At 50.8% G+C, this 16,600-nt stretch overlaps 2 protein-coding genes across 2 annotated transcripts; both read right to left on the bottom strand.

Annotated features, from left to right (window-relative positions):
* Nucleotides 1-11,738: 11,738 nt before the first annotated feature.
* On the bottom strand, nucleotides 11,739-13,036 carry BJY04DRAFT_197002 (uncharacterized protein). Its single transcript, XM_073712432.1, has 2 exons — nucleotides 12,854-13,036; nucleotides 11,739-12,788 (listed from the first exon to the last, which is right to left on the bottom strand). Exon 2 carries the CDS (start codon nucleotides 12,638-12,640, stop codon nucleotides 12,311-12,313), a length of 330 nt encoding a protein of 109 aa, XP_073567683.1. The 5' UTR covers nucleotides 12,641-12,788; nucleotides 12,854-13,036; the 3' UTR covers nucleotides 11,739-12,310.
* Nucleotides 13,037-14,621: 1,585 nt separating this feature from the next.
* On the bottom strand, nucleotides 14,622-15,119 carry BJY04DRAFT_221642 (uncharacterized protein; the record flags this gene model as incomplete). Its single annotated transcript, XM_073717189.1, has 1 exon — nucleotides 14,622-15,119. The coding sequence occupies one exon, from the start codon at nucleotides 15,117-15,119 to the stop codon at nucleotides 14,622-14,624; it is 498 nt and encodes a 165-aa protein (XP_073567684.1).
* Between the last annotated feature and the right edge of the window lie 1,481 nt (nucleotides 15,120-16,600).

A 16,600-nucleotide genomic window follows, 5' to 3' on the forward strand; every position in this document is an offset into this window, starting at 1 on the left:
GTGCATCGTTTGCAAACGCCATTCTGTAAACCTTTTCGAAACTAGCGCCCACGGCAACCGGTGCATTTCTCCAACGTCTCCACTGCAAGCGATGTGACGAGCGCCCTAATGCTCTTGAGATCTGCATCGCCGTGCTGAGTGCCATATCTCCGATTCTACTACCGGTGGCCTGTGTCTGTACTAATGCAAATGAGTTCATAATAACACTGTTGACAGAATATGTACGCGTAAGAAGATTTGCGAACCGTTGGTAGGCATTCTCTTGTGACCTTGCCTTGCATTGGGCTGGCCTTGTCCCAATTTGCTATCACTAACTAGTGCGAATCCGCTGGCCAACGTGCCGATGGGCATGGTAAATGGATCTGGGGCAAAACCTGTAGGTATTACGGCCAGTCCCCGAAAGCCTATGCGGTGTTTGGACGGAAATTCTCTTCAGGGATGGTTATGATAGACTCGTCAGGTACGTTGCCTGGCGCCGCGACAATCGTGCGACGTTTCCTTTTGGCGTCCGCGTTACTCTTGTTGCCGTTGGTGTCCGTTATTCTAGATGTATTGCGACTGGTCAATGTGTGAATAAGGTTCACACTTCGAGGCATGACATGGCTGATGCGATATTCATAGTTACAAAGCCCCCAAATGCTACCATCAATGGTATAGGCGCCTGGCAAGCAACAGGGGAAGCCCGTACGTCGGCGCTCACTACTGGACTGGCCAACCAAACGTACATTTTTGCTCAAGTGCTCCCGCCGAGGGATAATGACAGTGAAAGCTTGGTCTTCTGAAAGGGTCGGCCTTGGGCTATACCTCCTCGGTCGTCATGTTGTGTCGATATTTCAGGTGCGGGCTTCACTGCCAAGTTAAGCATCCAGCCATCCTGATTTAAGAAGACCGCGTTCGTTGAACTACTGACATGTATGGCAGAACGACGGTCGTGCCTTTCCCTGCATTTTTTGCCTTGAGTTTCAGCCTAGTTCTTTGGTCTTTTATGGTAGTGTTCTCGCTTCATATCGAGCGACCTGACATGCTTTCGCCCGATGTCTATGGAGTGAACGTCTGCTAACCATGACGCTGCCCTCCTCAGTCAGAGAACATCCAACTCGCAATCCAGCCTTGAAGCAGTGTATCGGATAGCAGGAACCTGGATTTCTCTACGCCATATCCTTGTCAAGCGGATTATTCCCCAGGCCGACGGCACGGGGCATCCAAACCGAGATCATGCACTATGCATTATCCAAGGCGCACACCCAATCATAACCCGTTGCTGGAGAAAGCAAAAGTCCTTCGAGCGAGTAACATGAATAATATCCAAAGAAAAGCCATAAACACGAACCAAGCCGAGGTGTCTAACAGTCCCGGAAATACGTAGTATAGCAACGAGATCCTGCATTATAGCTTCATCCTATTGTCTCCATGCTATGACACATCAAGCGGTTGATCACTTTGCCCAGTCGGCCAATGTCCCGACTGCTAGATTGGGAGTCTTTAAAATAACTGATGATGGACATGCTAGTTGCTGCTGGCCATGGGCCACATTCCGAGTGATCTGCGCTCGCTTCGCTCAAGCTGAAACCAGAACGAATCTGTTTTCTTACAGCCTCTTTAAAGCGCTAGTCTGAATTGTGTGAGGACAATGGGCTTTCAGTTCTTGTTCGCGGGTTGATGTACGCCCACTACAGACGCCGAAACAAGATACTGAGGTGGAGCTTAATCTGCAAGAGCCTGTCAACGTAAACAATTGAGCGTCGGACCAAGAGGTCAGAAGAGTGAAATATTATCCAGTCTCCGGGTTATCACTTTAATCAGAAAGCATCATGGCGTCCTTGAAAACAGGTACAGCTCTGGCAAGGCGTGAGCAACTTTGATCAAATTTATATGAGTGTGATACACCTATGAGCTTCTTTTCATCGTCCCTCCCCCACCACCCAGTCTCGCCCACATTGTCTTCTTTCAACCCTGGGTGTCCGTTTGTCCTCAATCGACGGTTTCCCTATGTTGTCATCGACGGCGAGTGGACGCATAAAGGGCAGCTGCGCGTACGTCCGCATCCAACGCACCTAGTGTGTAGGTTAGACAGGGACCACTATGCGAGCGACTAGGGATCTTCAGACCGAGACCCAAATGGAGCCCAACAAGAGTCTGCTTCTCACCCTTCATGTGCTGGAAGGTGATTCAGACCGTCATGTTATTAGTGCTGTTGCAAAGGTCAGCTGTAGAGCCAGATGCTTCTGAACCAAGCAATAATTGTCCGAGGACACCCAAGTCAAGCTGGTGGTTATGTTTGCTCGAAGGATAGGTGAATCACACGGGTATCCTTGGAAACAGCAAGCTGAATATCCTGTACAGTGAGAGATAGGTCTCGTATGACCTAGTCCTGCATCCTTTATAGAAGATGTCACAGCAGCGCTAGAAGTTCAACCAGCTTTTTCTCCCACCAGTGTAGGGCATCCTTGATTTTCCCGCGTCGCTTGTTCCGCCAATTAAGCTATTCGTCACGACATCTGGTTTCCCTCAGAAGGTGAGAATGCCCAGGAAGGACGGAATATCACACTTCCTATTAGTATCTGTGTTGTGAATTCTCATAACCCTCCAAGCGACAGAAAAGAAGAATTTCTCGCAGATCCGAAGGTGCAGCCTTCCTCTGAGGGCTTTAACTAGCAAACGGGCCCTCCCCCTCACCTCGCTTTCGTCCTTGAGAAGACGCCTTTTATACAAGGATTTCTCGAGGTCGATGGAGTAATTAGATGTTGGGAATCTGTGGGTCTATGGCACTGGAGCGCTCCCTCTGTCCAGTGTAATCTGTCGTAGCTATGCTCGTGATTTGGAAGGACCGATAAGGTAGCAGTCTGATTGAGCCCCACGACAATAATTGCATGTTTGCTTTCGCCCGCAACGTTCTTGTTCTAGGCAACCAGGTTTGGAAAGCTGGTGAGGGGGGGGCGTGATGCTTTGCACATTTCATCGTGCCCTAAGGATGTATGGGTGACGTCTGTCAAGGGGTGCTTCATTTTCGAACTCGTCTGGTAGACGCGGACTGTGAAGACTCGGTCAAGGTAATTTCCGTTCTGTAGCAGACAGTATAGGAAGCCGACCTAATACAACCAGGACTCTCAGCCGTCGGAGAGGTAAATAATCCATTTGCCCTCGAAAATTCCACTTCGAAGCTGAAACATCACGTCCTTTAACATTGCTGCGAGACGTTCTCCAGGACGGAGCCTCCTTTCACAATGGGAACCACCACATTCCATGTGCCGAGATCAAGATCACTGGGCCTTTATGGAACCGGGACAGCAGTGGCCTTCCGTCTATATCGGAGTCGAATGGTAACATGACTTTTCGGTCTTTACCAGTGAGACTTCTAACCGCATAGTCGATTTCGAAGTGGGTTGCCAGTAGAGCCCCTGGTCCCGGCCAATCGTACATCACAGTTACTTCTTGTTGTCTCGAAGCTATCTTCGACATTATCGGTTAGATCTCGGGACGCACTTGGCCTGTTCAGCCACATAGCTCAGGTGGCATAGTCCCCTTGGGATTGTCTAGCGCTCGGAGGCCCTGACAGCGAAGCGGCGCCGTCATTTCTCCCACACATTCCGTCATGCATAGCGCATGAAGTCTCGAAGATGCCAGGGCTGCGCCGTTTCTGTAATTTTTTATCACCGAAAAGGTACTTCTTGTTGTTTCGTTCCTTTCCCGTTCTATCAATCGATGCTGAGCAGCAATATTTTGATATCTCGAGGAATTCTTTCGTCAGGGAGATTGTCTTGACACATCCCAGTTGCGAGACTTGATACCCTACTATTAGCAAAGGTTTGCTGGGGCCAAGAACCCCGAAGATTATAGAAAGGAGGATGCAGTTAGCATTAGGTTGATGACACAGACTGAGCCCTTGTGCTGATTCTCAAGCTGATAGGTTGTCAAGCGGGGTGGGATTCTGGTTGATAGGAGATTGCACTCACAGAATGGGAGAGTGATAGCACATCTCACGTTCTGGGGTATAACAAGCCCAACCATGAGTCCGATTGTTGACCTAAAGTCGGCGTGTTCATGAGCATCAGCCATGCTAAGCGATGCGTTTCATTAGCCAGTACCACGTCCAGTACCACGTAGCCTCCGGCCAACAAGTCTGCCTGAAGATGATTCAGGTAGAAATACTAGCAAACGAAACAACCAAGACAGCACAGTGGCTGATGTTGATCGTCGTAGGCAGGCCAACACCGTGATCAGTGGATTAATGTATACTCCCGGTCAACAATCATCTTCTGTGTGCACATATTATTGTCCATTCCGAGCCACGCTGAAACAGCCCCATGGCCTATCCTCACTACTCCGATACTCCCTGTGTGAAGGGACTCTAGTAGTGTACCATGAGAAGACCATCAATATTACACCGCAACACACAATTCCGGAATCACGTAGGCCTTGGGTATCGGGCTAACCACGCGCGGTCATAGTCGAGCTTCTAGTCTCCCCGCAGTGACCTCGGTACTAGCCACGTCGAGAATCTCCATCTCAGCAGCGGACCTTTTGAAGTACATTGCGCCTCGTCTTCGACTTCTGGTGATTGCGTCAGTTTCGGGGCGAACATAGAGGTAGGTAATGCTCAGACTCAGCAATGCTATGCAGCACGGCAACATACGCGGTACAGGAGCTTGCAGGGAGATTAGGCAGGCTCGCAAATGGATTCATAGGTGAATAGAGCCCACCCCCACCTGCTACAGTACTTCAATATGATCAAGGTCGATCGGCTATGGCAACCCATGCAGGATAAGGTGGTACCAGTCGCGGCACTCCAAGCACGAGATCAAACTCAGGAGCTGCCGCCTTTGCAGAAATGGGTCAATTGAAAGGACTTCGGGCATTGATAGTACCTGCATTTCCCATTATGCCGGAGCCCTTCGCTTCTTCCACTGAGGTTGGCCTCGGCTGTTTGCACTTCAACTAACCAACCCAGCGTAGATTGGTAGTCTGTTGAAATTGGTCCCTAAGCGCCAGCATAGCCCGATGTACAGCTACATATCCTGTTGGACCGGGACAAGTGGATTGGGCGGTCGTCAGAGAAATCAGGGATTCGAATGAGGGCATTGATAGTCCACCGCAAGGGCATAAAAGTCGGTTATGTTGGGCGCGATGTATTTCTCCAGTGTTCCCGGATAGCGATTTATCCCATGCCAATGGAGTTTATTGTTACAATCAATTGACCTCGCATATTGCGCATCCTCGAAGGTAGCGGGCAAAGCGTCTGGAATCGTGGTCTTAAGCGGATAGCTTCACTTCTTGAGAGAAGAGTGATTGTTTCCCTTCCTCAGCATGAGAAGGAATCTCCATTGCAATGACAACCTTCCTACTACTACCCGTTGGTACTCTCCTCCTCGCGAGTACTTCTATGGTTACCGGCCCTGTATGCCCTACCTCAAACGTACTGGTATAAGGGCGCCACAGCGTGTCTCCCGATGAACTTGATCCCCGTTTCGCCTTCTCCTTCAGGACCATGCGTCACGTCCAGCTATCCACAGCCATTCAAGTCCGGGCTGTACAGTTGCACTCGAACGGCTATAGGTGAGGCGCTGTCAAACTTGTAGAACCTGTGGGATATTTCAAATGAACTTGAGGGGATTTCTTGCAGCCTGGGGAAAGGTGTATGACAAAGGGGATTCCCCAAAAACACCGAAAGGGCGATGCCAGCGCTTTCAGCCGTTTGACGTGCGTCCATGAGGAGTTGCCAAATTTCGCAATTAGAATTAAGCAATTCGTAGTTTGTAGTAGTTAGATTGGCATTTTGGGCTTGAAGGTTGGTATTCTCGGCATGGATAGTTAGAGGCTCAGCGGTTTCTCTCAGCCCGCATAAGATTCGCTTCCGCTGTCGCCTTCACTGCCCTGTCCTCCATTGCGACCATGAAATTGGGGATGGACTCTGGCGGCCTTCTTGTGGCCTTGCGCCACTGCGGAGCATCCCTGGTTCGGAGGAAGTTCTCCCCACGATCTTCCCATTTGTCCTCGACTGGTTTTGTGGCCTGTTGGGGGGCATCCTCGTTCGTCTTTACATGGTCAACAGACCGTCTCAGGATTCCACGAACTTTTGCATCTGACTAGATCAGCACAAATAGGAATAATATTCAAAGTCTGCATGGAAAAGGTGTAGGATCTCTAGATTCATATATGAGATCAGAGGACCACTGGTGATGACTGGACTAGTCGTTTTCTGTAAACGAGTTAGGGGTGACAGGTAGATTGTCTGTCTGCCTGCCATCCAATAAGGGGATAGGAGGCTGTGTAAGAGTGCCCGTCATGCTGACTTGTACCGTGCCTGGCTACCTTGGAGTGCGCTCAATGGCTTCGAATAGGATCCTGTCGAAAGGGCCGGCTGCGAATTGAATTCGCCAGCGGTATTCTTGCCCATCCTTATCAACAGGAGCTCGAGCGTGGCGTCGTATGATATCCACCAGCCAACCGGGGGGCGCCAACGCTATACTTCCGGTGCAGCAGGTTGATCAATCATTATCTGGCGTCTCCGTGGTCATAGGTGGCGATCCAGCATTCTGTTGACTATGACAGCCTCCGTCGGACTGTGCTTCCCAGCTCCACTTGCGAAAAATGAAGGAGTCCTCCACTGCACGCCTTTTGCAGGGGTGGCTTCTCTTCCTCTCCATCCTCTAGGTCATCTAGTTCTTACTCTCCGTCCCCCTCCGCCCGCCGTTTATCTTTGACCGTCGACCAGTCCCTGTCCTGTATGCCCAGAGTGGGCAGACCACCGGCCCACTCGTTGTGATAACTGTCTTCCAAGACGATATTTGATCTGATCGTGGCTTGTCGTACCTGTCGGTGCCAACCTGGCTGGATTTGTCAATATCTGTAACAAATGAATGCCGCCATTTTGCTCGTTTACCCTCCATATTTATCAAGTCCAGATTGATGATAGCCTTCCATATCTGGTTCTCCCCGTCACTTACGATACGTTGGAGAATACCTTAGCCGATGGAAACGGGGCTTATTAGAGGAACTTTGATAAGTCCCAGTAGGGATCATTATCATCGACCTTGCATGTACGAAATGCCAGGGCCCAGGGGAGCGAGGTTAATGAAATCCCTGAATAGGTCGTTAGGATCAAAGTTGAAGTTTGAACGGTTCATCTTTCTGAGTGTTCAGGTTAGTAAATTTTGAGCCGATAATATTTAAGGCTAGGATCTGACTTGACCTACTCAGAAATGGTAGGTATAGGTTAGACAGGTCCATATTGGAGAGGTATATAATACCTTGGATTGGCGAGCCTTGGAAGAAGAGGAAAGGGCATAGGTAGCGTGCAGGATAGATCGAGTACAGCAGCACTCCCTCCACGCTGACAAAGAATAGTCCCTCACTGAATCGGAATGGTAAATATTATTTCCAATCACATCGACAATTGTCCGGGCTCCTCGAGCAGTCACGAAACCCGAGGATAGAGTGCCGAACTGGGTTGCAGGCTGATGCAGGTGCTTTGGCACCGTCCACCCCCTCCCGAGCAACTCTGAAGAAGTTCGAGTGCTTTGCAAGAATTCGTTTTCTCGCCTCGATTCTCTGTTCTGCAGTCTTTTCGCTACCTTTCCCAGTCTTTTCTGTAACTCCCGCGACGACCTATGGACCTCTTCCAGTTTGCGTTCAGGACTGGTGGTGTACACATCCATGGTGGGTAATGAATGCGATCTTGGGAGATTCGGCCCAGACCATGGCAGTCTTCTCCTAGCATGCATCGACCTACCCGTTTCTGTGTGCAATGCTGAGGCGCTCTATGAGAGCCCCGAGATAGTTAGACGTGTGCTGTGGCTTTTCCCTAGCGTCTGCCTTCTCAGTAGCAATGCGAGCGCGTCCAGACGTTGCAGCGAGCACATGTGCCTTGAAGGATGTCACTTTGTTCCAGATAAATCTGCAAGGCAGCCGATGAAGCATCGTTACGTCCGAATGGCGTAGGCAAGTTAAATGGGGCCATGTGCAGGATACATTAATCGGGCTTTTCCTGAGCCACCGGTGTCGGGTACCCGTGTGTGTTCGATTATCATCGTTCATAACTGCAGGACTAAGGTCAGGGTGCGTATCATTGTCTTTGGAGACGGGGTAGAACCGGAGATCGCTCCCAACTGCTCGCTGTAGAAACCCTCGGCTAAGTCCCTCTCGTTGGGGTTATTGATGTCCTTGGCCAGACATGCAGCAAGCAGGTCACGCTTTAGAATGTCCCCCCAGGGCGCTGATGTAGTTTGGCAACACGTACACCAGTTCCTGCGTGGGCAGGACGGGCACCAGGTTGGTGCCATTGTTCGCATTGAACCTCCAGCGAAAGACAGCGCTGAAGTGCGCCAAACTTATTTAAAGGTCGCAAAACATTGTCAAATCGATATCCTGCTTTTTCTTAGTCACCCCGTATTGGCCGATCCCTTATGGAAGTACAGGCCCCGATAAGCTTCGTGGGCGAGATCATAGGGGTAGCAGATGGTCCTAGATCCCGATTGTTGATCTTTCCTATGGTTCAAACCTCTACACTGTAAGGGGAGCAATGCGTACTGCTGTTTATGATCCTAGTCAAGATAAGCATGGGTCACTGAGTGAGTAAGAAACTGCAGTTCCAATTCTAGAGATCCGCATCAAGTGCGATGTTTTTTTGCTGACTGCTTCATTTGCCAGGTGCATGTAGTTCTTGTTGTGGTCCGTTGCTTTGGCAAATATATCTCTCATGCGTTCTTCTATTCGATCTAACTGAGCGAGCCGCTCCTGTCGTCACTTTTCGAGACGCAGCGCTGCCAACTCCCGGGGTCGATGGTCTAAGCGCATGCCCTGAATTTTTGGTATGTAGGAACAGCCCGAGCGGCACGTCATTGCCTGATTGTTGCCAGCCAAGGGTCTGTGGTGACCTTTCGTTTCAAACACCTGTTTAGGCTCTTGACAAGGTGCTGAGTTGATGGAGTGGGTTCGGTTTTGAACCTCTGGTGAGCATTTTCAGCCACCCCTGCGCCATTCGAGGATCTCAGTCAGCCTGTTGAGCTATGAGGTAAACTACCTTCCAGCAGCGCTACACAAGCAAGCTTGAATATTTCCCTTTGCTGTCTTTGATTTATATGCTCTCGGGTCTCGTACGGAGCGCACGGGGATAAAAAGCGCCTGGACGGTGGACTTCATGCACGGTGGCGGGGGTACGATACCGCGAGAAAGGAAGATCGTAGCCTGGGCCTGGGGATCATTAACAGCAGGTTTATGATTGTTGTGTTTGCGGTTACAGGCGGGCTCGTGTTGTTCGCCTAGACCCTACACGATTCGGCGAGCTCCGATCGTTCAGGCATCGTCCGGATAGGATTTAATAACAAGTGTGACATTCTTGATAACGGAAAGCTCCTGTAAACTGCTAAACCAGACAGTCAGCTGAGCTGAAGATGGCTGTGGGCTCCCGGTAGTTAACGGATACATCTCGATCTCAATATATTTGAGCTTGTCAAAATAGTTCCCTGGTCAGCTACCGGCTTCTGGATGGAGACGTGGTGTAACGGGAAGTCAATGGGCTGCATCGGACCGATGGAATAAGTCGGGTCGAGAATGAAGTCAGGTTGTATAGCGAGTTTGGAACCTCGTTCAAGCTCAGCCGGCCGAGTGCCGGCATGAGCACCCGCTGCCTGACGCCGATGGTCTCCAACTGGCCGCGAAAATGCAGGCGTGTGTCCCGATCTTGATTGTCCCAGTCTGTTCTCTCTCTGCAGCACAGTCCACTGCCTCCGGGAGCCGGTAGCTGTTGGAAAAGCAATCCTTCAGCAGCAGGTGATTGATCGCGCACATCATGGGTGTCTACCGTCAAATTCTACAAACGGCATGGCTGCTGAACAGCTGACCGAACTGACCTAGGGCTGTCTCGAAGCGATGGTCCTCATGGTGGGTCTAGTAGACCATACACATGAGCAGCAGAGTCAGGATAAGCCATTATAATTCTAAGCTCCCTGTCATCCCGTGCTGCCTGCGTAGCACAGTGAATATAAGAAGCAAGTTTCTACCCGTTGAGAAGGCATTCCGTGAGAAATAGTAGATATAGTGCACACCTCACGAGGATCCAGTTTTGGACTTTGCGGCACAGCATGGCTGCTGAACGGCTGTCTGAAACGACCAAGACTTCGTCCCGCCCTGTGCTACTTGAAAGGGTGCTTCTAAGTAGACCATTCATATACCCAGCGGACTCGGGTGGTAAAGAGGACCAGGAAGTGGCTGTCTTCTTCCACAGGATGGAAACAACACCAGCTTTCAACTTCGAGCCGGGACCTGAACCTGTTCAGACTTCATCATCCCAAACGCCCTAGAAAGTTTGTCCATAAGACAGGCACAAGGGCCGACCATTAAAACCACCTCAGTTGGTGCGAGGAACTCGGCAGCGCTTTTCATTTCCTCGAACCGCATTTTCTCCTGTGAGAGGGCACTCCAGGGCTTGGTGCTCATTGTCACTGACAGACCTTGGTCACAAGACTGTTTCCCTGTTCAATTGGCTGCGATCTCCTCGAAGGGCTCCATATGCAGTAGACCCCAATTAGGCGGTTGCTGTTACAATGAGGCTTGGAATTCCCACATGGAGAGTTTCACAACGTCGCTCTCTTGTGCATCGATCCCTGTGGTTCTTGCCCATCCGGTGGTTTGGGAGCACCCGACCTTGGTCCGGCTTGGAGAGCAGTAGTCTCATGGTCCGGATTCTCACAGAAGATCAACTTACCGATACTTGTAGGTCCCCCGATCGCCGGTTGTCCTGACCTCTAACTGAGAAACGCTTTCCCATCCTGTTCATGTGGCTGTTCGCACAGCCCCTCAGGAAGAATCCCGGGTCATGGACACCGAAAAGCTCCCCTAGCCTCCCTTGAAGTGGATGCAGGCAACTACATCACACATCGGTGTATTGCGCAAGCGCCCCGCCCCTTCGGGGCTCGTCTGGTACGGTGTGGCCACCAACTCAGTAAATAGGATCGCGGACGGCCGGGTGACTTCCTCGGCCAATAGTCGAAACTGCTCCTTGCAGGAGCCATTAGCCAACTTTCAGCGAGAGGCAATACCAGGTCGAATCCGATACTTTATTGTGAACGGTCACCTCTATTCATCATCACGCCTTGCTTGGTCTCTTGTCGTGAAACTCCGTGGGCCTGCTGAAATCCCTCAGGGGTGATGTTGAACCCTTCAAGACAGTGGCCTTTCTTCTATCCTAGTTTCAGCGAAGATAAGTACCCCATGAGCGTTTGGTAGATGCTGTCCTTTCACCTTCTTTTTCCGTCCTTATCTCCCCGATGAGTTCATCCGCTAACACCCTGGCCCTTGGCCCCGTATGGCTGCTGAGTGCGGCACAGAGTCACTTCTTGGGCAGATTATCGTCTTCGGGGGCATTTCGTCGAAGGTTTCCATTTTCGTCATGATAGTTGTCTACTCTAGATCCAGCACACCGCTATCAGCGGCTTCAGCTGCAATTGCAATACGCAGTGGTGCCGGTTAAAATAGTCTATGGTGAGTGTACTCTTCTCTCTGTGGTGGCTCCATCCTCCAATGCCGTACCCGTCGATGAAGTTTTGCGGAAATGATGCTGTTGAGCTTGTCACAGAACCGCTGCCCTTCAGCCCTCGAGGCTAAAGAAATGATTAGCATGGATACGTGCAACCCGGAAGAGAATCCTCACCTCGCCTGCGAGAGTTCTCACCTGTGCCGGGGGCGGTCCCTATGAAGGCTATGTTCGGTTCGATCTCGACTGGGGGAGTTTCCACCCGCGCTGGGGGTATGACCATTTGGGCTAGACGGGCTGTCTGGGCAGTCACGCCTTGTAAACATACCGTCTAGGTACATATCAGATAGAGCGGAGGCAAACTGGTCCTGTGATCAGACAGTCAAGTCTCTATCTTCTGTCCCCGGCGGTCCCTTGACCTTATAGGTCATCGGCTGGTGGTCCTTCTCCAAGGCGCGCTGCTCCGTCGCAAAGTGCACGAGCTTCTTCAATTTGGCAGCAGTGGGATTCCTGTTGGGGAAGAAAAGCCCTAGCTCGGTGCACAGTGAGAGTACACACGGCTCGGTCTGTTTGAGCTAACTGTGTCTTTGAAGCCGATGAAACAGTGTTGAAAATCGGTTTTATGCGGCAGATGGGATGCACGACCCCGGTTATGGATGCGGCGACCAGTAGCACCACCCTTGCGACCTCGTAGTGATTCCATCCAGCGCTAGGCAAGCCCAGACACAGAATTTATCACGGCGTCTTCCTCGTCCGGGCAAGCCGTCACTACGGCTACCGGCCAAGAGGCGAGAGAGGACCGAATATTCTCTTCCAGCATTCTTTGCTGCTCTGAGTTTGTCAGCCCAGACTCTGCAAATTCACCATCCCGAGCCAGGTCCCCCAAAACACGCTCTGTTGTCTGTAATCCTCATGAGAGATGTCACCTGGGAATGTGTCCCAGATAGCAGCCAGCCCATCACCCTTTTTATACCGCCGCATGGCTACTATGACACCATGGCCAAGCGGCCAGCCCAATTGATCAATCTCTGCAAGGTTGATAGTCGCCGTGAAGACCCTTGCTACTCCAGCTCCGGCATGATACAGCAATGGCTGTTCGTCGATACACGAATTGATAGCTTCTCGTAGAAAGCGCCAGTCCATGAACTCGTCTTTCCCTGCCGCATGCATTCTTCGAACAAGGAAGGCACAATAGCGGATGATCGAACCGCTAGCTCATAGAAAAGGAGCAAATAGCGAAGGGTTCATCAGCTGTTCCGCCCGTCGTCGCCGTCATGGGGGGGGGGGATCGTGTTTGAAGAAGGGCAGCGGCTTCGATCTGCAAGTACCTTGGGATTAGCTTCCTTGTCCTAGACTATAAAGACAAGGGGGAAGGTCAGTTACCTTGCTATGATGCAGCCCGCGGGATGTCTCGCTGTGGCTGTTGGCCAAACAGGGCTACTCGTTCCGCTCGTTCGGAGGCGGGAAGGTTATCATGGACCTCGGGAGGAAGTGGTCGTTGCCAAAGCCGGAAAGCGCATTGCCACAGGAGCAAAGGAGGCGAAAAGGCCAGCACGACCAACCCGTTGACGGAGGGAATATGCCATTCCTTGTCGAACGAGGAGCATCTTGACACCCAGCAAAGAAGAACCTGGAGCAGGGACAAGAGACGCCGGGACAGGAGCAAGAGACGAAACAGTATTTTCGGGGGTCCGAAGACCCCCACCGAATGGAACGGCACCAGACGAATGGACACGGTTACCCTCTCTGGTTCGAAGGAAGGATCGAGCTCTAAGGCTCGCTTACGGACCTGTGGCTGTTAGCAGATGAACTCGATTTCGACAGACAGGACACTTACAGCGTTGGAGGTAAGTCCCAAGGCCGCGGCTTCGCTGTTCCAATATACAACAAGGGAGGTATCGGAAACCCGAGGTTCTCGAAAAGCCGATGAACGAGGATAGACCTAGGAACGTCGATATCCGCCAGTGCTTTCTCGCACTTAACGGGGTCCTCCCAAACGCTCGGGGGCACAGGCCCATACCCGTCTACTCTCGCTTCAAAGCCGCTCTTCGTGAGGTTGGCCCAGAGTAGCAATCAGTGGATTAGCCATTCGCCCGCATTAGCTGGATATTCTAGGAGGTTTGAAGTAAGAAATGATAGAAGCCCTGTTTTTACCGTGTCCTCTCGATGTTCACGGGCATGATGCTTCTAAAAACAAGTTTTTACTCCCTTCGAGGATGTTCGAAGAGCTCGAGGTCGTGCCTGTCAATGTCTAAGGTATGAATTGGTTGGTTGGTACCGGCACAGACATCTACGGTGTCCCAGGTTGGGTCAAAGTATACCACAAGAAGGAACTAAAGGATGGACCAAGAAGATCAACAAAAGGACTGAAGCCAAAGGACCCCTGAGGGCCATCCACCCCCAAGGAGAGGGTAGAAGGATGATGTAGGAAGGAAAGAAGAAAACGATCCAGGACGGGGGAGGAGAGGGTTTATATAACCACGTCCTGGGATGTTTGTCACTGTGCTAGTCACAAAGGCAGTGACAGGTGGAAGATTCCAGCGCCTGATTCTTTCACTCTACAAGGGGATCGACTGACTGGGTACTGAATGTCGGTGACTACACCATGCTTTCTTCGAATGACTCTGTCATGTGTATGGTTAATGATACGGTGAATATGGTCGGCACCGGGCATACGGCTGAAGACCCTGGAAGAGGTATGTAAAACGCGAGGGTGAGAAGCAAGTTAGGGCTGTAGACAGACATCCAGGTTCAAGGCACACAAATGCAAGCAAACGAAGCCTCACAGTGCTATGCAATTCGGCTTCTTGCTCACTTTGCTATAGCCTACGAAGCGTCGCGATGACCCCCTAATACAGACTACGATTAAGAAATGCGCACCGGAGTAGGCTCAAGATTCACACGGAACCAGCAGAGTTAGCAGCATTTCATGATTGCTCGCCAATATCGCAGAGTAGAGTACTCATACGGTAGCCCCAGCTATGCCATCTCAACCGGATGCGGGAATTATCCCCTCCCACCCGGAACTGTCTCTCTTACTGAACCCGCAACAACAGGTAATAGCAGTTGAACAAGGGCCCGCTTCTCCTAGTGCGGATTATCAAGCCAAACCATTAGGATGATGCCCGCTTTTCTCGAGATGTCTTCCCTGTTATTTCAATTTAACCCAGAACTCGTGAAATGGGTTCACATCCTGCGAGGGTGCCCCTCGCTTCTTGCCCATCCTCTTAATGTTAGCATCCATCTGATCCACGAAGCAGCGAAAGGAAGCGGCATCTTCGACCCTTATAATACCCGAGCAGCGGTCAAACTTCAGCTCTTCACGAATCCCATAGCCCCAGTTACCTCCGTAGTCTTTGCATGCCTGCGTAAACTTGAAGTTCGCAATCTCAGGATGGTGGTAGTGATACGCAATTTCACGTACACAGTAGGCACTCAGCAATTTAAGCAGAAGGTAATCGGGAAACACCTGCTCCCAAGTGCCTTGGTTCAGTTGGACGCCACTCAAGGTTATCTCGGCCAAGGTCTTCGCGAAACAAGAAACAGTGCGCAGGTCAGTGGCGTGCATCATAGAATTGTAGATTGTGAGACACCTCAATGGTGCATCTGCAGAGAATAGACCAATATCGCCATCCGACATCCACACCATGTTGTGAAGCCGAACATCCTGGAGTTTATGACCATGTTTCATCAGCCTAAAGACATTGTTCGTATTATCGGCACCTTCACCATTGTAGCTGAATGTTCGCAGGTTCGAGAAAATTTGTCTCGCTCCGATATCAACATCCGGAGCTTCCAAGAATCCTGCAGCTTGAAAGGAAGTTTAAGCATGTCTAAGTGCTTTGGTGGGCTCGAGCTAATGGCGTCCCAAATTATTGCACCAGACGGGATAAAAGCTCTAGGGGCTGTCCACATGGTTAAGAAGATTCCTTGCAATCCATGTAGGCGATGAAGTACTTCTACCAGCTCGAGGAAGGCCTCCTGATTCAGTCTCCATTCCCCGTATTGCCCTCCCCCATACCCCTTCAGTTTCAGATATCGAATCAATCGCCCGCTAGTTCCATGTGCTAATCGGATGAGGGATCGTGGAATGCTGGTCCTTTCCTTCACAACTTTCCATATGTGCACTTCTATAGCACCAAAGAGAAGTCGCGACGCCCCCGAGTGGAAATTTCCGTTGACTAGTCGAAGCGTTTGTAGCAATCGTCGGCGCTGTTTCAGTAGGGTCCAATGATTATCGCCAAGTGCAAAGGATACGATCTAAAGGGTCACCACGGGCAAAAGCAGCCAGTTCACGGATGTGCCATACCTCATCGATGACCTCCTGTGGAAGATCATCAATTCTCGTCTTCAAGCCAGACTCAGCACCGACAGACTCAGCCATCGTGGGCGATTCGCGAAGGGCTGGAAGCGGTCGAGGAGCGAAAATCGTTGTTCTGGATTTGAGCAGAGCAGACGCAGAGGCAAATGATGCTTCACCAACAAAAAGCCAGAGTTGGCGAGGGTGAAAGTGGAAGGGGAAGAACCGAAAGGAAGAAAGGAAGTGAGGTGAAAGTAGACGCAGTGTTATGCCTCGATCATGTGACCCGCGTCGAGCTGTGTTAGAGAAAGAAGCAGCATGAATAGGAGGAAGGAACGATCCTCACAGCTCTCAAAGAACTTCAAACGATGTTTCGCCACGGCTCAGTGTCTGGCTTTGCAGTATGCTGTGTATTTCGGCAGCAGGGCGCTCGTAGAGCACGCACTGTTGGAAGGAAGTCATAGAGCGTAACAAAGTAAAAGCCTCATTCTATACTCACAATCCTACAAAGCCGCACGAGGGACTCAGGACCTGTATCAGGATCTACCTCACGTTGCATGGTAGGTAATACCATAAGCACAGCTTAGTCTCTGTGAACCACAAGCTACTAGACTGCATACGCATTGGGTGCATTCCCCAAACAAGCATAGTTATTCTCAGTTGAAGCCATCTGATTACTAGCTAGGAAAGTGACATGCTCAAATCACAACATAGAAAAAGCCAGCGTAAGTCTGAGATGCGAATTTAGGCGCCGACAACGCCGGTTGTGGAATAACAACCAATATTCTGCCCACTTCCTTGAATCTTGAAGACTAAACTTCCACTATGTA

This window comes from Aspergillus karnatakaensis (genome assembly GCF_047715665.1).
Source record: "Aspergillus karnatakaensis strain CBS 102800 unplaced genomic scaffold BJY04scaffold_51, whole genome shotgun sequence".
Classification (NCBI taxonomy): domain Eukaryota; kingdom Fungi; phylum Ascomycota; class Eurotiomycetes; order Eurotiales; family Aspergillaceae; genus Aspergillus; species Aspergillus karnatakaensis.

Coding starts and splice junctions, on each gene's coding strand:
- BJY04DRAFT_197002 (XM_073712432.1), bottom strand. CDS start 12,640: ATGCATGCGGCAGGGAAAGACGAGTTCATGGACTGGCGCTTTCTACGA.